This window comes from Colletotrichum higginsianum, chromosome 5 (assembly GCF_001672515.1).
Source record: "Colletotrichum higginsianum IMI 349063 chromosome 5, whole genome shotgun sequence".
Lineage (NCBI taxonomy): Eukaryota > Fungi > Ascomycota > Sordariomycetes > Glomerellales > Glomerellaceae > Colletotrichum > Colletotrichum higginsianum.
In genome coordinates, this window is record NC_030958.1 from 3,494,757 (window position 1) to 3,515,174 (window position 20,418).

At 57.3% G+C, this 20,418-nt stretch overlaps 8 protein-coding genes across 8 annotated transcripts; 5 read left to right on the forward strand and 3 right to left on the reverse strand.

The window, feature by feature from the left end:
* Nucleotides 1–340: 340 nt before the first annotated feature.
* Nucleotides 341–2,238, forward strand: CH63R_07914 (Peptidase s41 family protein; the record flags this gene model as incomplete). Its single annotated transcript, XM_018302888.1, has 3 exons — nt 341–469; nt 542–676; nt 757–2,238. 3 exons carry the CDS (start codon nt 341–343, stop codon nt 2,236–2,238), a joined length of 1,746 nt encoding a protein of 581 aa, XP_018157666.1.
* A 378-nt stretch (nt 2,239–2,616) lies between these two features.
* Nucleotides 2,617–3,579, reverse strand: CH63R_07915 (uncharacterized protein; the record flags this gene model as incomplete). The annotated part of the gene is made up of 3 exons (XM_018302889.1): nt 2,617–2,850; nt 2,914–3,314; nt 3,402–3,579. The coding sequence occupies 3 exons, from the start codon at nt 3,577–3,579 to the stop codon at nt 2,617–2,619; spliced, it is 813 nt and encodes a 270-aa protein (XP_018157667.1).
* A 2,170-nt stretch (nt 3,580–5,749) lies between these two features.
* CH63R_07916 (Antigenic cell wall) lies at nt 5,750–6,923 on the forward strand (the record flags this gene model as incomplete). Its single annotated transcript, XM_018302890.1, has 3 exons — nt 5,750–6,126; nt 6,217–6,394; nt 6,450–6,923. 3 exons carry the CDS (start codon nt 5,750–5,752, stop codon nt 6,921–6,923), a joined length of 1,029 nt encoding a protein of 342 aa, XP_018157668.1.
* A 1,337-nt stretch (nt 6,924–8,260) lies between these two features.
* CH63R_07917 (Fungal specific transcription factor domain containing protein) lies at nt 8,261–10,052 on the reverse strand (the record flags this gene model as incomplete). The annotated part of the gene is made up of 3 exons (XM_018302891.1): nt 8,261–8,497; nt 8,571–8,922; nt 8,977–10,052. The coding sequence occupies 3 exons, from the start codon at nt 10,050–10,052 to the stop codon at nt 8,261–8,263; spliced, it is 1,665 nt and encodes a 554-aa protein (XP_018157669.1).
* Nucleotides 10,053–12,628: 2,576 nt separating this feature from the next.
* CH63R_07918 (membrane protein) lies at nt 12,629–13,612 on the forward strand (the record flags this gene model as incomplete). Its single annotated transcript, XM_018302892.1, has 1 exon — nt 12,629–13,612. One exon carries the CDS (start codon nt 12,629–12,631, stop codon nt 13,610–13,612), a length of 984 nt encoding a protein of 327 aa, XP_018157670.1.
* Nucleotides 13,613–15,623: 2,011 nt separating this feature from the next.
* On the forward strand, nt 15,624–16,506 carry CH63R_07919 (Chloroperoxidase-like protein; the record flags this gene model as incomplete). The annotated part of the gene is made up of 3 exons (XM_018302893.1): nt 15,624–15,717; nt 15,790–16,311; nt 16,376–16,506. The coding sequence occupies 3 exons, from the start codon at nt 15,624–15,626 to the stop codon at nt 16,504–16,506; spliced, it is 747 nt and encodes a 248-aa protein (XP_018157671.1).
* A 584-nt stretch (nt 16,507–17,090) lies between these two features.
* On the forward strand, nt 17,091–18,236 carry CH63R_07920 (NAD dependent epimerase/dehydratase; the record flags this gene model as incomplete). The annotated part of the gene is made up of 1 exon (XM_018302894.1): nt 17,091–18,236. The coding sequence occupies one exon, from the start codon at nt 17,091–17,093 to the stop codon at nt 18,234–18,236; it is 1,146 nt and encodes a 381-aa protein (XP_018157672.1).
* A 391-nt stretch (nt 18,237–18,627) lies between these two features.
* On the reverse strand, nt 18,628–20,279 carry CH63R_07921 (uncharacterized protein; the record flags this gene model as incomplete). Its single annotated transcript, XM_018302895.1, has 3 exons — nt 18,628–19,613; nt 19,687–20,171; nt 20,251–20,279. 3 exons carry the CDS (start codon nt 20,277–20,279, stop codon nt 18,628–18,630), a joined length of 1,500 nt encoding a protein of 499 aa, XP_018157673.1.
* Nucleotides 20,280–20,418: the final 139 nt, after the last annotated feature.

Sequence of the window (20,418 nt, forward strand, 5' to 3'; positions counted from 1 at the left end):
GGCTCACTGGAGGGACATATTAGCATCGACGTCTGGATTTCGCCAGCCTTCCCTAGAATCACGAAAGTCGTGGCATTCCCCACAGCAAACGTTTGCCATGGCTGCTATGCGGGGGAAAACAAAAGCCATCTTACTAGTTGGTTATTGGATGGAGGAGGGAAGCATGACGATCGAAGGAGACTTGTCGGTGAGTACTTATAGATCCGGGTGTGGTGTTTGCTTGAGAAGCTGATGCCCCCCTCTGTCCTACTCGCAGTCACCTCTTCCCTTCAGTGACAGTTTCGTGTGACAAAGCCGTGGTACTCTTTGCTGAGCCTACGACACAAGTAACACCGTCATCATGGTCCGAATCAACTCCGCAGCCCTTCTGGGCTCTGCCATGATCGGCTTGAGCAGCGCAGCCGGCGCCGGCACCAAGGCCGAGTACGCTTCTGGCGAGGTTCACCACCGCATCATGGGCATCAAGATGGTACGTTCTCGCACGGGAAATTTCACCCAACGATCATGATGCTTTGAACAGCTCTGTTGACGGTTTTCAAAGGCTCAATGGGAGGCCGAGTCCGAGGCCGGTCTGATGGACAGCGCCCGCTACCCTGAGCTCGGCTACACTCCGTGTGTCAACGGCTTTGCTGCTGCCATCCCCGGCGATGCCAACAACACCTTCCGGTGCAGAAACGTACGTAACATAACGCCCTCATGATACACCTGTTGCGTTTGCTGGTTGGCCGTTGAGACTAACCCCGTCCAAAAAAAAAGATTGACCTCTACCACTTCTTGTCCCACGAGCAGCTTGGCAGCTGGGGCGGACGAGGATCTTCGTCGTGGGGTTGGACCTCTGCTGATGGCAGAGAGTTCGTTGCCATTGGACAGTACGACGGCACCGCCTTCGCCGAGATCAGCAAGGAGGGAAAGCTGGTGTACCTCGGCCGTCTCCCCCAGTACGACTCCATCGGCTCGAACTGGAGAGAGATCCGCATCGTCGGAGACATTGTCGTCATCGGCTCCGAGGCCATCAAGCACGGCGTCCAGTTCTTCGACATGAAGAAGGTCCTCGACCTTGACCCGGCGAACCCCAAGAACTTCACCCAGGCCGACCTCACCGGCCACTGGGACGAGCTCCCCGTCGGCCGCACGCACAACATCGTCGTCAACCAGGAGCTCAACTACGCCATCGCCTGCGGTTCCGTCGGCGGGAACGCCACCATCCGCGTCAGAGACGAGCTGCCCTGCCGCGGCGGTCTGATCTTCCTCGACATCAGCGACCCCACCAACGTCACGAGCCCCGGCTGCGCTGCCGGTGACGGCTACGTCCACGACGCCGAGTGCCTCGTCTACCGCGGCCCCGACGCCCGCTACTACGGCAGGGACATCTGCTACGGCTACAACGAGGACACGCTGACCATCTACGACGTCACGGACAAGAACGGCAACGTCACCAACATCATCTCCATCAGCGACTACCCCGGCGCCGAGTACGTCCACCAGGGCGTCGTCAACAACGAGACCTGGCAGGAGTACCTCTTCCTCGACGACGAGTTCGACGAGCGCGACGCCAAGGTCGGCCCCATGACCCAGGGCCTGCCCACGACGCACATCTTCGACATCCGCGACCTGGAGAACCCCGTCTACACGGGCTACTACGCCGGCAAGACGCGCTCCATCGACCACAACCAGTACATCGTCGGCGGGTACCTGTACCAGTCCAACTACGGCAACGGCCTGAACGTGCTCGACGTCTCCAGCGTCACCAAGGACCCGACCGGCGCCGGCATCTGCGAGGCCGGCTTCTTCGACATCTACCCCGAGGACGACGAGGAGGAGGGCGGCGGCAAGGTCCAGTTCGCCGGCTCGTGGTCGTCCTACGCCAACTTCAAGTCCGGCTTCGTCTTCGTCCACACCATCGAGCGCGGCAGCTTCGTCGTCAAGATGACCTCCAAAGAGTGCCCCAAGGCGCCCGTCTGCAACGCCGACAACTGCCTGCGCGCCCTGCGCGCCAGCAGCGTGCCCGGCCGCCTGGAGGAGTCGGTCGAGTTCTGCGGCAACTTCACCACCCGCCAGCGGACCGAGGAGAGCCTGCTGCCCGAGTACGCGTCCAAGGCCTGCGTCGAGAACAACAACAAGAAGCCCGTCGAGAGGGTCAGCAGCGCCTGCGCCTGCATCCCGACGCCCGTCGTGCCCGAGCTGCCCCGGACGACGACCCGTCCCCCCGTCCCGACCGTGCTGCCTCCCAAGGCGTGAGCGAGTCCGCGGCAAAACCGCTGCGAAGCGAGAGCCCGGGAGGGCGGGGAACGTTTGGTCTGGCTGTAGAAAAGTTAGCAAAATACAATACGTTCTGACCACTCCATGTCCCGGGTTTTTGAACAGAATCTCCTGTGAAAGTGTCAGTTTGTAGGTGTCAGAAGTTCTCAAGGCCCGTTCTTGCACCAAGTTCTCAGTCACATTTGTGAATGTCAAGCTCTTTAGGCCTTGACTCTACACGGACTATATTGTCTAAAGACTGTATGTTATACAATGCATAAGCCTCTCTCGCCTTAGAGATTCTTGCACAACACTGATATAAGCCTCGCCGACAGTCCATGTCTGTGTATCGGCACACATTCAGTTGAGATGCTGTACTCATCGCGCTTGATACCACTTGATCCCCGATCCCTCCGGGATCTCACGCTGTTCAAAGGTCCAGTGGTCGCTCGCACTTCTCCCGGCCTTCTCGAACCAAGCGTAATAAATGTCCTCGGAGCACAGCCTCATCCACCCCTCGTAGTTGTCGCCGTCCTCGACGCCCTGATAGCGGTTCACGGCGCGCGAGTCCACGAGCCAGACGTATGAGTCGATGTAGGAACCGATCCGGGCCTTGGTCCAACATCAATATCAGCCACGGACAATAGGGTGAAAAAAGCCAACGAAGGACCCTACACGTCTATCTGTTCGGGACACGGGCCCCAGGTGCGGCGTCTCGTCGGGCAGAGCCGCGAGGGAGCGGAGGGCGTCCTCGTCGATAACCAGAAAATCGCAAAATCGAGGATTATCCCGAGTATCGAAGTCGGTCGACCCTGTAGCGCCATGCCGCCATATTTCGAAGATGTGAACAAGCGACTCGGCATGCTCCCTGCTTGAGAGCTCGTGCCCCCTCAACTCCTCCGTCTCGACAACTTCGAGCACGAAACGACGGGCAACCTCGTCATTCAACGTCCCGTCGAGCTTGTTCGTAATCAGCCGGTTCAAGTGCACAAAGTACTCCGTCACCCAACGCTTCAGCCTGTCCATCGCCGCCGGCCATAACCTGTCGGATTCATCGGAGTATGTCGTGCGAAGCACTGGGCAAAGTCAGTCCCCGCCCCCCCAAGAACGTGAAAGCCCGCGCGGTCTGGCCGACCAGGGCGACGTTTTCGGGGTTGACTCACCAGTGTATCCCCAGGACCCCGAAGCGTAGTCGATGTTTGACAGTTCGCAGGCGGACATGCTGTCCGAAATCACGCGCAAGCAGTTCATCGCCTGTAGATCCCTGTCGCGATTTTCTCGGAGGCCGGGCCACCGGTAGTGGCCATCTTCCGGCCGAGGAAACGTTTCCTTGATCGACATGGCGCACGATGGATAGCCCTCCTCCGGGGTTTTCTTTCTTTCTTCTTTTTCTTCTACCTCTTCTCCCTTCAGAAGGAAGAAATCCCGAGATCGAAGTCAAATAGGAGGGCAAAAGGCTGGGAAAGAGGGGTTTCGTCCCGAGCCAAGTGATGGATGACAAGGAGACGATGCGCCAACGAAAGACCCATGTTGACACTAGGCAGCCACGGCTTGATCAGGTTAGCCAATAGGCAAAAGAAGTACGGAGATTCCACACCGATATCTGCTGTCGACCTCGTCCATGAGATCCTTTCCTCTGCTCGAAACTCTACTCCCCCGTTTGAGCTTCAGAGCACCAAGAAGGCGTTTCTCCCCGCTCGCTCGAAGAGCCGCGTCCAGCCTGCCCTAAACTCTGCCAGGGTCTCTCCCGCTCTTTAAGTCGTTTTTGATTGTCTCTGTGGCACTGACTTTCGAGATCGCTTTAAACAGCGGGCTGGAACCCGAATCGCTGTAGTCAGGGTACTCTAGCAAAGGTCGGCCTACAAGACAAGAGCTTAAAGGGATAGGCTTTACAGAGTTCTCCTACAGATTCCTCATTTGGATAGCGTCCATCTTCGGGTCCGACCTGTGAGCCTGGGTCAGTCACGACGTCTCTGACGCGATGGTTCTGGTGAAAAAGTTTCTCGGAGAACAAGTCAAACAACCGACTGCGAGACCGTCCAGCGGCTGCCGGTACTCAGTCTGACGTTTCCAGCGTGGGGTACTGACAAACGATGACAAATGATGAAGAACCGCATATCAATGAAGACCGTCCCCTGAGAAGAGCTTGGAGTCAGGTTAGCCAGGTGGTGTATTGTCCGTAGCCATCCCGGGTTTATTGGGACGAGTCCCGTCGTTGAGTCACGCACTCTCAAGAGTGAAAATCATCAAACGAAAGAGAGATTCGCTGGTTAAGCGAGATCCCGAAGCCAAACCGCCTTCATCTGGTGTTGCGGCGTTTGTATCGGATGGTCAGCTTGGGCCAAGGGGTCCGTCGGGACCGTGAAGCGGGTGTGATGGCTCCAAGAGAACCCGAGAAGGCGGACGTGGTGGCCAGTCATCTGCGGTCTACTACCTCATCCCTTCTCCAAATCATTCTCCGTCGAGTAGCAATGTGTGAATGTCTCCGCAAGCCCTCGTCGGGGTGAACTTTGACCGCGGTCTAGACATCAGCAGAGTGCGCCGTTTCCCCTCTTTCGGCTGATGCGTCGTAAAAGCTATTCCCATCATTGGGGTGGCAGCCCCATCTTGGATGACGTTTAACTGAAGAGAATACGAAGATGTCTGAGACCTCTTCAAGAAGATTCCACAACCGAAAACGATTCCAAACACATCGCCTGACCCTTCGTACTTGTCACCAAACGGGGATGGACTGTCGACGAAAGAGCACGACTCCCAGCAATCCTCCCGAATTTTCCACAACCTTCCCTCGTCATACTAATTTTCCTAATACTTGCGTGCCAGGATGAGCTGTTGGACCGAGAAGAGTCTTGCCGGAGAGGGCGACCATAAAAGCATACCTTGCGAATTTGCCCGCCATCAGTCTCGGTCTGATTGGCCGAGGGGGGGGGGGGGGGGGGGAGAGATGGTGCCCGTCCCCTCTCCGTCGGTTCTGCTTCCAAAGAGGGGGGAGGGATCTGAACACCTGTTCGCGGAGAGCCCATAGTTCCCCATGGGGGATGAGCCTCCGGCGAGAAACTCTATGCCGACTTACGATGTACAGAACCCCGCGTAGCAATATGCCCGACCCATGAGCTTCTGGGGAATACTTGGGGTTTGGCTGCCTCGTGGAGGGGTCTCGTCTCGATGGCCCGTCACAAGGCCGCCCGACTCTGCGATTGCGACTCTTTCGTCAGTTGGGGTCAGCCTGGGCGGTTAGCCTATCTGCCCCTGGCCCTGTTCAGCGGCTCAGCATCTTCATGGTTGTTGTCCACTGCCTCGGTGTCACGGCTTGTGAAAATCTGGGGTCAAGAGTATTTACGTGATGTCCTATCCTGAAGTCGCCCTGTGGGTTCCGTCGCTTACACAAACCCCAAAAGAGACGTTCTAGTTCTACCTGTACCTGACCAACCTTTTCAACGAAACAACTTTCTAATTAGGAAATTGTGTTCGTCCCTTTCATCCTCTCGTCGATTTCATCCTATCATTCAAGATGCGGTTCCTGCTCGTCCTGTCACTGCTTCTATGCCTCGTCGTGATCAGCGCCCAACTGGTGATACCGCCCGAGGAGGCGCTGGGTCGTGGCGGCAGGGACAAAGGCAGAGGAGGCAGAGGCAAAGACAAAGACAAAGGCAAGGGCAAAGGCAAAGAACCGGTGATGGGCGGCTCGCAAGCTTTGCAGAAACAAATCGGGACTCTGCAAGAAAAGGTCACCTCGGCGAAGGAAACGCTCGAGCCCTTCAAGGGCGGCAGCCTGAAGGGCCTCGTGGGTCTGCTGAAAGTGAACGAGGCGGTCGTCACGCTTGGAGAGACAATCGACCGCACGACGGAGTCGGCCGAGGCAACGGACACCCTGTCAGCAAAGGAATCGTAAGACGATGCCCTACCCCGCGGTCTCTTATGTTCTCGATCGAAGGTGTCTGTGCTGACCCTGTCGTTTGCGTTTGTGCGCGTACCTAGGACGGAAATCGGCACCCGGTTCCTCAGTCTGCAACCCGACATCAACAACTTGTTGACCGAGCTCCAGAGCAAACGCGGCGAGTTCGACAAGGCTGGCTTCAAAATCCTGGACGTCAGGAGCCTTATCCGAGACTCCGTTGTCATTCAGAAGGATAAAGCCAGTGACTTGGGTGGTGCTGTAAGTTTGGAGAGCCCAGAAAGCCATGCCACGGGAATTTCACCTCGATCCCCAGACTGACCCGACCCGCCGCCAGTTCACCAAGGCTCTGGACCCGCAGTTCCAGCCCATCGCGACGCAGGTGAGCGATCAGATCCAGAGCAACTTCTCCCAGGCCATCGGAGAATACGAGGGCCGCGGAGGGAAGATCAAAATCCCGTCCAAGGCCGTGCCGCAGCTCACGAACCTCCTCGCCGGCGTGGCGAGGGCCCTCGGCGTCGGCGATCGGGACAAGATGGCCATGATGATGGCGGCGGCCGGGCCGGTTCCCAATGCCGCCGAGGCCGTCCCGATGACCAACTTCGCCAGCGCCGAGGCCGCCTTCGCGGACATCAACGCCTCCGACACGGTTCAGGCGAACACGGCCGTCGAGGCGGCGCTCCGGGGGACGTCGGACATGGAGCTCAGGAGGTTGGGCCCGGACGAGAACGACTTGCGTGGCATACCGCCTCTTGTCCTCGCTGTCCTGCGGAGATATGACATTATTTAGCTGACGGGTGCGAGCGGGCTGAGCTGCGGTCGTGTTTTTCTCTTTGGTGTTTTGTGCCCTCGACTGCTGGTTTTTGGTTAATGTAATGTGTGAAAGCGCACTTAGTCTAGAGACGAGCGGAGCAACGAATAAGTCAACTGCTGTTGGACAAAATCCTACCAGAATCGCAATGGGCTAGCTAGGTCTTGCGTATCCGAAATCAGACGTGTCCCGTTCCGTCTACCCAGGTTGTAATCGTTCTTCTTGCAGAGTCTACCAAAAGTACCCCCCCAAGATACTTTCGAGCGGTTCAACTCCTGAACATCCCCTTGACATTTCCTTCAGAGAGCTGCCGGTCTAGACATACAATCTATTTAGGGTCCGCCAAGAGCGCGAATCCCACCCGGCCATCACTTCTTGGCAAACGTTGGCTATTTTCACCCTTATGCGCTCAATGCCATTGCCATTTTATACTGTACACACTGCGATACGGTGTTACCATGTCAGAGGGTCGCGCGGGCGTCAAAAAAGTTTGCCCGATCAGGAATAAGATTCTCCCTAGCAAAGGTTCCCTCAGGCGGCTCATCGACCTGCAGTCAGCGTCAGCCTAGAACTACCGGGGCCGCGATCCCGGAGGATGGAAACATTGTGCGCTAGACCATATTCTGATAGTGAAATAAGGTTAACTCTTGCAAGTTGTGCCTATGAGAGTTTCGGATGAAAAAAGAGGGGAAATGGGGCCAAGGGAGGAGGCTGAAGAGGGTTGGAGAATGGTTCCGAAGGGGGGGGGGGTATCCTCTTCTTGGCCTGGGACACCATGACGTTTCTTGTCCCCCTTCCCCAATCAGCCGATTCATCTGAAACCAACGTGGCCGTGGTGCAGTTTAGACTTTTCCATCGACGGAGACCTTAGTTCGCCGGCGCCCGATGTCCCTCACCGAACCCATTCCATCCCTAAGTACAGCTCAGCCATGAAGTCTGTTTGATTTACGGGGAGGAAGAGAGGGAAGAAGTTGCCTTGATCACGGCCATCGTCAAGTAAACGGGCTTGCTGTCAAGAGGTCCATGTTTTATACTCAAAGTCGAAAACAAGTCTTAACTACGGCGGACATTGTGTCCTGTTGGAGCGAGTGTGAGTCGACTTGGCAAATTCTTCCAGGGCCGATCTTGTGCACATGGACGAGGCTTTGTTGGCGGTGGATTAAAGTAAACCGGAGTAAAGCATGTCGGAACGCTTGTGCAACTGAGATGGAATACTACCAAACTCCTACTCTGATCTCTTTTCGGCTGCAAGTTTAATCGAAAACCATTTCAATAGCGGCGATCATGTCGCAACCGAGCGTGAAAGAATGAAAACGCTACGAGTTGTTGTCGTACTCATACGAGAGGCTCGGCGTAGGACCAAGGCCTTGTTGAGCACCTGTGAACCCTCCATCATATTGGCCCAGAACGCCTTGATAAAACATGGGCTCCAGTTCCGGAATCCAAACGCCAAACAGGCTCATCACGTCGGTTCCGGCAGGGTGACTCGCAGCCATCGTCATTTCATCCGCGTCCATAGATTCCGCCGGATGCGACGCCGGGATCGGACTCATCTAGGAAAGGGGGGGCTTAGTTAGTCCTCTCATACAGTGACTTGCCATTATCGTGCTTGGTGCGAGATCTTACGTCTGAGAAGCCGGGCTGTACTTGAAGCGGCGCGAACCCGTAGTTGTCGACGTTTGGCAGCGACCACTGAGGGCAGAAGGAAGATGCCTGCAACGTGTTCGACGGTGCCTGGGGCGTGTTGCCGGTCGGGGTTCGGCGGTCGACCTCGATTACGTAGCTTCGGGCGATGTGTGCGAACTCTCCGATGAAATCGCCAGGTAGGGCGCCGTTTGACATGACATCCATCCGATTGCAGTGTGCGCTCATGACGTCGAGCAGTGCCAGGTTCGCTGCTGTCTGTTGCTGCCGGGGGTTGTGGATGACGAGTTCGAACAGGACGAAGAAGGCCATGACGGGAATACCGGCCATCATCCTGGCGTGATCCTGGTCAGAGAAGAATCAGGAGTTGCGCGCCGAATGCACGTACCATATCGGGGTGTAGGGCGCCAAGTCTATGATGGGGACAAGTTCGAGCAGCGAGCTGGCGGAATGCTCAACGGTCTTCATTGCGGACTCTCGCCGCGCACAGTCGGGCTGGGCTTCGGAGGACGGGAGATGCCTCAGAGCCATTCTCGTCATCGTCAAGAGGAAGCTGTAGTAGAGGAAGTGCGTAGCTAGCGCCAGCGTGCGCTCTTGGTCATCTACGATCGAGTGAGCCTTTGTCTGGCCGCCCGGCCTGAAACCGTTGTCCGGCAGTGAGACTCTCCAGTCCTCCAGCTCTACTGTCAGCTGTTCGATTGTGTCCAGGTAGTAATCGCCAGGGTAGTGAGACACGCCGACGGCGAAGAGAGACGTGCATGCTCGCGACAGCAGGCGCGCGTGGGTGACGAAGCACAGAAACCAGTCAAAATCTCCAGAGAAGAACGAGTCGGGGGTATGGGGGATCGGACATGCTATGTCACAGTCGACGATGCCCTTCTTGAGGTAATTAGTTGTCGAGTTTGATGCCACAAAATGGGCCCCTTCCTCAGGGCCCGCGTCCTCGAGCAGTGAGGGAAGACACTCACTGACGGTCTTCCATGGTGAAAGGTTGTGATCTTCTCCAGAGAGTACAGCACCCAGAAGGTCCTGTTGTACGCATCCGCCGCGAGACCGATGAACTTGGCGTCGGCCAGGTTCTGGGCTCTTCGTATGGCCTCGGACATGAGAATGTGCTCCAGCGCGATCCCGGCCACGCCGAGAGAGTAGATGAACATCGCCGTCACCGCTTGAAACGCCGTCACCGTGTCCGGCAGGACCATCAGGTCCGTGAAGTTGGCGAGGGCGATGGAGAACAGCTTCCAGGACTCTCCCTCGGTGGGCTGGAAGCTGCCTCCGCCGTCGTACTGGCAGCCCAGGGCGAGGACCGTGTGGTAGAGGCAGGTCCAGGACTTGCTCCTCGGCGCCGAGTTGGGCTTTTCCTGGTTGGCGGCGGCGGATTCGAAGGCTGCGCGATCCAGGAACGGAAACCGGGGATGGATTCGTTGGAAGTACACTAAAGCCTGCAGGTGAGTGGGTTGTCATAAGGAGGAGGGTATACAGAAATTGTCTTGCGTTGGATATACTTGGCGACAAGGGTTTTGTCGTCGAGGCATGATGGTCGATCGGCCGGTCGAGAGAGGTTGCAGCCGACCTGTTTCACGGCCCGTATCCGTTCCTCAACCGAACTGGCGATTCGCGCCACCAAGTCATTGACTCTATCGTGGCCGAGACATTGCGAAAGAGACTTTAGTCTGCTCTCGGAAAAGAAAGTCAAGTTGCTGGTGCCGCCTATGGGTACACGAATCGTAAGCAGGCTGAAATGAGTCTCGCCATGCAACCAAAGGACTGGCCGGCCACTGGCAAGTTGTGGACCGCGTCGTCTGTTGGCTCACCGAATATGCCGTTTCCCTTTTTTGCAACTGTTAGAAGAAGGGAAGTCGACGTGGGGCATTTTTGAGTTGCGACTTACTCTGACGTAATTGATACTCTCAGTTACAGGCCTGGATCGCCTGGGGGCTTTACGAGCTCGGTTGATGATGCGGTCGACGAGTAGCTCCGGCATACGGTATCGTTCCGCGGCATGTCCGGTGTCAAGCTCGGCAGCGGGACCGCCACTACTACGGTTCTTCGGCTCCGGCGGCCGGGGCGGCGGCGACGTGGCAAAATCCAAAACCGAGACGGTGCAGCTCTGTTGAGTTGCGTCAGGCGTGCCGCCCGAACCGGAGGTGGTGCTCTTAGTAGGGTTGAACTGCTTTTGGACTATTGTGGACATTGCCGTAAGAGATGGGAATGGCAATCAACTTGGGGTGGTGCTTCGGAACACCAACTCACCATTCGGCCTGCGGGCTAGCTTCCTCGTCCCGAAGACGCATTCAGTCTTCCGTCGCTAACAAAAGTGACATGGCGGTGAGTCTGCGGCTGATAGACATGAACGCCGGGCGCGCCAGGAAACCAACTCACTATGCAGTTGCTGCAAGATCCCGAGGCAGAGGGTCCTTAACCACCATGTCAGCTCTAATGCGCCTCACAGGATAATCTATCAGAGTTGTCGCGGGCGGGCGCTGGACTTACCGGCACAGCGAACTTTCCGCGTGGTGCAAGCATCGCATGACTTGTGGATGCGGGAGCTCTGTGTATTGGTAACCATCTTTCGGCGCTTGATTACCACTGCGGGATGGAATCCCGAGGAGGAGGAGGAAACTGGAGTTTGACGGATAGAGAACGTTGGGGTAATGGCGCAGATATCACGGCAAAAGGTAGGGAACACGACTGGTCCTCGGGCTCGGGTTACTCGATCCGGTAACGACTACCGAGGCTCGGGGTTCTGACAGCACACTCGGCCGATCACCAGCTTTTGTTCGCCGAAACCTCAGTGAGGACACCTCGCTTTGACAACCGCAAGCCTAGTTAAACGACAACGAGTCAAGTTGGAGTTTCTATTGGCTCTAGGCTGGAGAAACTCAAGGTGGTTATGGTATTGTTAGTGTGATGGAGTAGTTGTGGCATGTGAGTTACCAAGCATGGTATGCAAGCACTCATAGAAGCTGCAACGCCAGCCAGTCGGAACAGGCCCTAAACACACCAAGTTCGCAAGGATTAAGGCATCCCCGGCAGGCTAGGGTTGAAGCGGGTGAGGTTAGCGATGGTACAACGGAGTTCAAAGCAGTTGTATAAATAACAATTGCCGGCGAAATACTTGGAGAAATTGCAGCTGTTGATGGTTGTGTTGCGATTGTTCGATGTGGTGAGAGCGCGAAGTTGGTGACTGGTGTCACGCAACACGCAGCACAGGAGTGCACCAGCAACGTCTGCATTATGAAACGCTGCAAGGAAAGTCGACCTTTATGTGGATGAAATGAAATCAAGTCGCGGAGAGTGGGTTTTCGTGTACATCTTACTTGGACGTGAATTTACCAAAGTTAACAACCCACTTGTGCAACATCACACAGGCCTGAAAACCATACATTCACCCGCAAGTTCGTCGTTATAGAGTTAGTTGACTTCATTGACCAGAAACACAAGCAATACAGAGCTCCACCCACGTGCGAGTGCCGGCGAGAGGTTGTAACCCAGCTCCTCTCACAAGCCTTGCAACCCGTCTCACCCATTGGGTGGATGCCATGCAGAAACAAGAACGCGTGTGTTTTCCGCGAGTTCCCCCCTTCTTCGCCTATTTTACTCCACACAACATGCTACTGAGTGAATCTCGGCCCCGAACTGTCAAGTTGGGATGCGTAGATCCCTATGCCAGAACCTTTCCCGGCCACTCCGCGCTCTGCCCCGGCGATATGAGTAATCTACTGCGTCGATGGAGCGTCGTTTCTGCGTGCCTGACGGTTTGATTCCATGGACTGAGGCGAAAAGTGTGGAAATGGTTTCATCATCGTGGTTGGGAGAGGGCAGAGGAAGTGACCGCTCTCACATGCAGATCCCCGTTCGACCCTCTGATGGTCGGCCGCGACTTGCCGGATTTGGAGTACGCATACGTTGTCCTAGTAGTATCGACGTAGATAAAAGTCGGTCTTTGCTCAAGCTGTGTAAGAGTTGGTTGGATTCTTGAGTCTGTCTGCTTGTCACAAACAACTCACCTCTTATTTCCTCACAACATCAGGCAAGACATGGAGAAACCCTCCGGACGTCCACTGCTCACCGCAGCTCTACTCCTCTCTACTTTACCGTCTGCCCTGGCCCAGAATGCCCGAGTCAAAGTAACCTTGGACGAGACCTTCCGCACCGTCGCCCCTCCCAACGACGCCTTCGCCCACAATGCGGACCACGTCCGCGTCGCCTCGACGGTCCTCCTCGGCCTCATCCTCACCTTCGTCCTCCTCTCCCTCCGGGAAAGCAAACGCTGGTCCTCGACTGTCCCGACGGCGCTGACGCTCGGCGCGGCGACCTGCATTCTCCCCGAGGCCGTGGACAACTACCTCGCCAACTGTTACTGGGCCCAGTCCCACGACCCGTCGCAGCTCATGTTCACCTTCCTGGGGCGCGAGTTCGACGTCTACGTCGGCATCATATGGTGGTCCTTTGGCGCGGTCTTGGGCTGCACCATCTTCGGCGCTCTGATGCGCGGGGTGACCACCAAGACCCTCTGGGTCCTTTTGGGCCTCGCGGCCCTGTTCGACCTCGTCCTGGAGGAGTGTCTGCTCAACTACGGCGGGCTTTACCTCTACTACGGCCACCAGCCGCTGGTGCTGGTCTCCAAGTTCCCGTGGTGGTGGGGCTTCTGCAACGTGTCGGCCATCTTCCTGGGCATTGCCTCGACGTACCGGTACCGGGAGTGGTTCAACGGGTGGCGGAGCATCTTCGTCCTGCCGATACTGCCGTTTTGCTACATCGCAGGATGGTCTCTTGCCGCGATGCCCACCGTTTACGCCGTCCACGCGGACTACTCCTTTTTCATCACGCAGCTGTGTGGTCTTCTGACGTGCTGTTTGGCTCTGGTTCAGACCGGGGTCATGATGGACGTCCTTCTTGAGCGCGACCCGCTCAAGTTGGATCAGTCGGGCCGATCGCCGAGGCTGGGAAAGGGGACATCATCGTCAACCAGGTCCGCAAGCAAGACAAAAGCCTTGGGACAAATCTGGGAGGGAATGTAGAGCTCGTGGGCTGGTAGAGGGGCGTCTTCACGCTCCCGATGTATATCGATGGCCCTAGACCGCAGATTTATAAACCTTTCATGTACTATTATCACACGCCAGAATTCTTTACACTTCTGGCCGGTGGACTATTTGCTGATTCCAGCCAAGGGCCTGTATGTTAGTGTATGCGCAAACAACCCATTGGACTCTTTGAACTTGCCCTAGTCAATCAGTAGCTTACCAAAATAGAATGGCTCGGATAGATCAAGTGCGATAAGTTTAGTCCATCACGTCGTCGAAATCCTGTGAGCGAAACGGGCACAAAGTCCGCCTAGACGGGTACCCGAACTGTTCATCCCGCGAGACGATGTCCTATAACATCGTTTGCCTTGCTGAGGAGAGATGGACTAGCCATGTCAGAATAATCAACTACAACGGAGACAAAAAAGCAAAGCAACACTTCCACGGTAAGTTTTAAAGAGTAAATGGGCCTTGAATCTATTTTCTAGCCGGGAATTTTCCATGATCAGGCGGAAAAAAAATCACAGCTTCCAGCTGCCGATCGGCATTCTACTTGTGATAGAAGCAAGCGCAAGCTCCAGACATCTTCCGGCAAGGTGAGACAGCAGGTTATCCCACTGCTTCTGATGTCTGACGTTCGGAAGGACAAAGGATAGACAGGCATTCGGCTGTAGGCTGCTCTTAAGAACGGGGTAGCAGCATCGAGTCGTGCCGCTGGACTGGCCGTTCCGGCAGGAATCCGGTTCAGGAGAATGTCGCCGGTCCCACTTACGCCCCTCTACCGAGGAGTTGGAGCTGCGCCAGCCCATGGAAGCCGTGTCGGCAGTTGGTCCATTCCACACTCTTGAGGCCACTTGGCAAGTGTTTTCACTTGTAAACTCCAACTGTAAACTGGATTGCGAACAGCTGAGACAGTGGGATGTGCTTCCATCTTGGGCTTCGAGGAATAAATCGTCTGGTAATAGACACAGAAAGAAACTTTGCAACATTGAACACTGAGACTCTTTTGCTTTTGTATGCGGATTTTCTGACGAAAGTTTCTAGGCTTCACACGCCGACGGCAGCAGTATTGTGGGGTTGATTATCAACGGCTGAGCGATGGACGGCCACATCAGTATTGGCGGCCTCCTATCTGGGAGTACAGGATGCCTGCCGCAGTGTAACCGTCATGTCGGTAGTGACCTTGGCATGCTCGGCGGCTTCATCTTGGGGCTGGGTCGCTTTTCATTCTTGTCCTCTTCATGTCCGCGGCGGTGGTAAGCAACGAATGATGGATCTATAGGCCAACAACGGGCTACAAGACGCAGAGAGTGTGTGATGCATGGAAGTCAAAGATAGACACAGAACAACAAGCCCAACCCCTGCACACTGCGATTCGCTGCGGTGATGTGGGTTATAATAGGATAGTATAGATTGCGCCTACCGTGCTTGGCATGAGCCGGCCGTTTGCTTCTCCACCAGCCACGGACTTGAGAGACCGCATCATAGAGAGGAAACCCCTATTTCTAACCCGTCGCAGCAACCAAAGTTCCCGTCGGAACCCTGAGCGGTCCGGGGCTGTGACATATATACCGGAGCACACGATGATTAAACATCTAAATCCAGCAGGTGGTGGGTTCGCCCCGAGTCAAGGGCGTTGGTAATCCGCCGGCTGTGTTTGGCGAGACTGGCGGCGGCTCACTCAATTTGAGTTGGCGTAATTTCCAGAATACGGGGTGTCCTATCCACCCACATCGCCCATTCCGTCGACAGCCGTGTAGCCTATTGTCGGGGAGCCCGGGATCCGGGGGGACTTGGCCGGCCTTTCATCCTCGAAACGGAAATGGCTACCCGGTCCGCATCGGACAGTCCGCCGATCAGGGAAAAGCATATCTAGATCTGAGTGTCCCGGTGGACAGCTGTGTTGTGTTGCAGATCCTCTGGAACCAGTTCGCTTGCTCCTCTATGTCCAAACTAATACTCTGAACTGCCAGTCAATCGTTGCCTCCATTCGGTAGTTTAGTTCACGATGCGCCTCGCTGTATTAGCTCTCGCCGTCCTTGCTGCCCCGGCACTCGCCCAGGATGCTCAACACGTGTGGCAGGCTCCCGGAAGCAATGATCGTGAGTTGCTCTCTCGCTCGCAGACAGAGGTAGATCGGTTTCCCCTCCTTTGGTACTAACCACCCCCCACAGGTCGATCTCCGTGCCCCCTCTTGAACAGTCTCGCCAACCACGGCTACCTACCACGAAACGGCCAAAACATCTCCGTCGACGCCCTGATCGATGGCATGCACGCCGGCCTCAACCTGCGCGAGGACGCCAAGCTCTTCTTCCGCCTGCAGGGCAACAAGGCCGTCGGGGCCTCGTCGACGGGGGACAAGACGACCTTCCACCTCAGCGACCTCAACAAGCACGACCTCATCGAGCACGACGCCTCCCTCAGCCGGGCGGACATCTACTTTGGCGACAACTGGTCCTTCAACCAGACCATCTTCGACGAGACGAAGTCGTACTGGCCCTCGGCCACCATCTCCATCAGCGACGCCGCCAAGGCGCTCGCCGCGCGGCAGAAGAGCGCCGAGGCGATCAACCCGGAGTTCAACCTGCCTCTCGACGGGCACACCAACTCGCTGGGCCAGACGGCCATGTACCTCGGCCTGTTTGGGGACTACGACGACGGCAACGCGAACCGGGCCTGGGTCGAGTACTTCTTTGGTGAGTCTTCTTCGCGTGTCGCATGTACGATGCGGCAACTCGACTGATTTCCGTCGTTTCCTAGAGAACGAACGACTACCGTTTGAGCTCGGCTGGCAGAGGCGGTCGGACAACGACAAGATCCCGGCCACGGGGATCCTGGCCTTGACGACCAAGGTGGCCGTTCACTACCTCGCGGTCAAGATTGGACTCTGAGTAGGAGACCTCAATGGAAGATTTGTCTTCCGTTCTCGTCTGGTTACCAGGAAGCCGTGTATGCCCAGAGTCGAAGTGACGGAGACGGCACGTAATACAACCTAGACACCAGGATGAGCAACGCAGGGGGCATGGGACGAAAATCGATTGTTGGTCCAACCCGCATGGACCAAAGTTCCCCCCGAAATGGACCGACATTCCCGACGAAGCTAGATCTCGCCGTTGCAGGTGGAGAATGGTGTGTTGCAATGCCCCGGATGATTGATCAATGCCCAACCGGTAGCATGGGTCAAGAAGCTCTTCAGGGGGGCAAGCCCAGGGGGGGCTCTGTTGGTTGGCATCAGGTATGATACCAACGAGAGTTTACAGAGTCAGTCTTGACGGGGGTCTGGCGGTCTGGGAAGAGGGGAAGATAAAGTTGGTATGAAAGATCCCTTCCGAACAGTTGGTCGCTGTTCTCGCAAGTTTTCAATGTCGTGTTGGCGTGCTGGTGAGAGGTATATATATATATCCATGAGAACGTTGATAAGTAAAGAGACAGACTTCTTGAACCACAAAACTCTAAACTTTTCCATTCACTCACTATGACATCCTCATCCCTACCGCCCAAGATCCTTTTGACCGGGGCAACCGGCTACGTCGGCGGTTCCGTCCTCCATCACCTCCTCAACTGCGCCTCCCTGTCGTCCACCTTCTCTTCCTCTCCCACAACCGTCCCCATTCGCGGCGGCCCGGACCGCGCCGCGAGGCTTACCGAGGCATACGGCTCCCGCGTGAGGCTCGTCACCATCGTCTCGTTCGACGACGTGGTGACGCTCACAGCTCCCGCGTCCCAGCATGATATCGTCGTCAACGCCGGCTCCGGGTTCCACCCGCCGTCGGCGGAGGCGCTCGTCCGCGGTCTCGCCCGGCGCAAGGCGCTCACGGGGGGGCGGCCGGTGTGGATGATTCACACGTCGGGATGCTCGAACCTCGCCGACAAGCCCTTGACCGGCGTCAGCCGACCCGACAAGGAATGGGAAGACGCCCGTGCCGAGGAGGCCTTTGAGTTCGAGGAGGCCGAGGATGCCCGGGACCCGTACCCCCAACGCACGGCGGAGCTGGCGGTGCTCCGGACCGGCGAGGAGCTGGGCGTGAAGGCCGTCAGCATCCAGTCGCCGTGCATCTTCGGCACCGGGTCCGGCTTCTTCAACAGGGCGGGCCTGATGATCCCCATCATGATGGGCTACGTGCTGCGTAACGGATACGGCCTGACGGTGGGCGACGGGACGGGGTGCATCGACTACGTCCACGTGGCGGACCTCGCCGACCTCTACGTGCTGTGCGTGCTGGACGTGCTCGAGCGCGGCGGCGCCAACCTCCCCACGGGCAGGGGGGGCATCCTCTTCCCGACGGTGGGGAGGACGCTGACGATCGAGATCCCGCGCAAGTGTCTCGACATCGCGTTCGCGACGGGGAACCTGCCCAAGGAGGGCGGGCCGCGGCAGAAGGAGGTGCGGAAAGTGAGCCTCGAGGAGGCGGCCGAGACGTGCGCGGGGAACCTGGACGTCACGGAGACGGGGTACGCCGGGCATCGGAAGACGAGGGGGACTGTTGCGAGGGAGAGGCTGGGGTGGTCGCCGGTCCGGCTGGAGGAGGCCTGGAACGGCGACTTTGAGACGGAGTTGAAGGCCGCGCTGAGTGGGCAGAGGGGGTTAACGATGGCTACTTGTATCGCTGGTACGAAGTGAGGTTTGTGGGTCAGTAGGTCCGAGGACTTGGATGCTACTCTGAAGTAATATCATGTTTGGCACGGTGTTTTGTAATACTTGTGATGCATGGCCGTGATATTGGAATGTATCCGGATAGCCAGATGCCACCAAGGACAGAGACGAACTACACAACAGGATGTAAAACTCGCCTCACCGGGTTCTAGAGGGCTCTGGCACTATCAACTTATTTTTATATGTACGGTGGTTTTGTCTTATATAACGCTCAATATGCACACTCGAAAACAACATTCAACACTACGGTATCCGGCATCTGCCTTCACGGGGGATGATGAACCCTTCAACAGACCCCAAAAAAAAAACACTTGGTTTTGTTGATGGCGCAAAAGCCCAGGGATGGAAAACATCATGCTCATTTCAGGCCGCCAAACTTGATACACTTCTCGATCCAACCCCTCCGGGGCGTGCCCGGCGGCGACTGCTGGTGCTGGGGCTGCGTCACGCCGCCGCCCCAGCTGCGCCAGGTGCTCTCGGTCCTCGCCGTGGCCTCGGTGGGCGCCATGGAGACGCCGCGCTCGCCGAAGACGACGGGCGGCGGGTCCATCAGCCAGGGCGGCTGGCCGGGCTGCTGCTGGTGCGGGTGCTGGGGCTGGGTGTGATACAGCGACAGGAGGGAGTTTGTGTTGTAGCCGGTCGACGGGCTGTCGTCCGTGTCGTCGTCGTATCTGCTGGAGGAGGTGGTGTACCGAAGGTTGCTTCTGCTGCTGTTGTAGTTGTTGTTGTTTTGGTGGTGGTGTTGTTGTTGTTGTTGTTGTTGATGCTGGATGCCGAGCCCGGGGGGAGCTTCGAGGCGGTCGGAGCTCCGGTAGACGTCCGGCACGGCGGGGACCGGCGGTAGCGGGGCGTTGTTGACGGAGCGGCTGCTCGCGGCGAGGGTGCGGGTGGAGTAGACGCTGTTCCGACCGGACATGGGGTTCAGCTTGAGCGGGTGGTGGCGGCGGATCCAGCTGGCGAAGGAGTTGCGGACGTTGGGCTGGGCGACGGGCGCGGGCTCGAGGATGGGGAGTTGGCGGGCCGGGTCGTGGCGCTTCTCGTCGAGGTAGCCCTGGGGCGTGAGGGAGTTGCGGTCGGCGTTGTCGCTGGCGTAGGCTCCGGCGGCGCCGTGGCCGTTCTCGGCGGCGTAGGCGTGGCCCATGAGCTCGGCCATGACGGAGGACGGGGACCGCCGGACCGGGGCGGCGGCGGCGGCGGAGGGCGGCGAGAAGGTGGCCGAGGGGTCCCAGAAGCTACCATCGGGAGAGATGTTGCGGTCGTACATCTTGCGGGCCTTGCGGCGTTTCTGGTAGCGGACGCACCACCAGATGCCGACGCCGAGGACGAGGAAGAGCGCCGCGATGGCTGGGGGGGGTGGAAGTCAAGGTCAGTGGATGATGCCCGAGGCACGGAGACGAAGAAGGTCGTCAAGACATACCAATGGTCCCGAACGCGATGGCAGTCGGCGTCCATCCCGTCTCGATCGACCTGTCGTTGCCGAGTCCCTCCTCGTTTCCGCCTCTGGCCGCGCCTCCCGTCGGTTGCGAGTCGGAGCCGGTTGTGCTCTGGGGGAATGCGGTGGGAAAGGAGCTGGTTGAGGAGCTGGACGATTCCGAAGTGACGGAGGTGTCAAAGCCGGGAGGCTGGCCGCGTTGAGGTCCCTTTGGGGGCGCCGTGGGCGTCGGGAAGTCAGTTGACGTGGACGACGACGACGACGAGATGCTCTCGGTGGGATCGGCCGGGTTGAGGACGACGGGCGGCGCCGGTGGTGGTGATGGCGGCTCGGTCGGCCGCGCGCCGGGCGGGAACGTCGAGCCGGAGGGCGAAGGGGAGTCGTCGTCGTCGGACGAGATCTCGCCGGGGTCGTCGCGGATCTCGATCTTCAAATCGTCCCTTGCGAAGTGTGGGCGGCGAATGGCACGCCTACGCGTTTGTTTAGTCTCGTGATGTAACTTTTTTTGTTGTACAGTTTTTAAGATGCTTATGAGGCCGTTGCCCTTACCTCCTCAGCGAGTTCATGGGAGAAACCATTGTGAGATTCTTTTTTGGGGGGGTTTTTAAACAGGCTAATGGTTTGGTAAACCAAACTGAAGACCGGGTCTACGGTCGAGTAGAAGAAGAAGAATGTTGATAAAAGGTGTATAAATCAGGTCATCGAGACACACGAGGT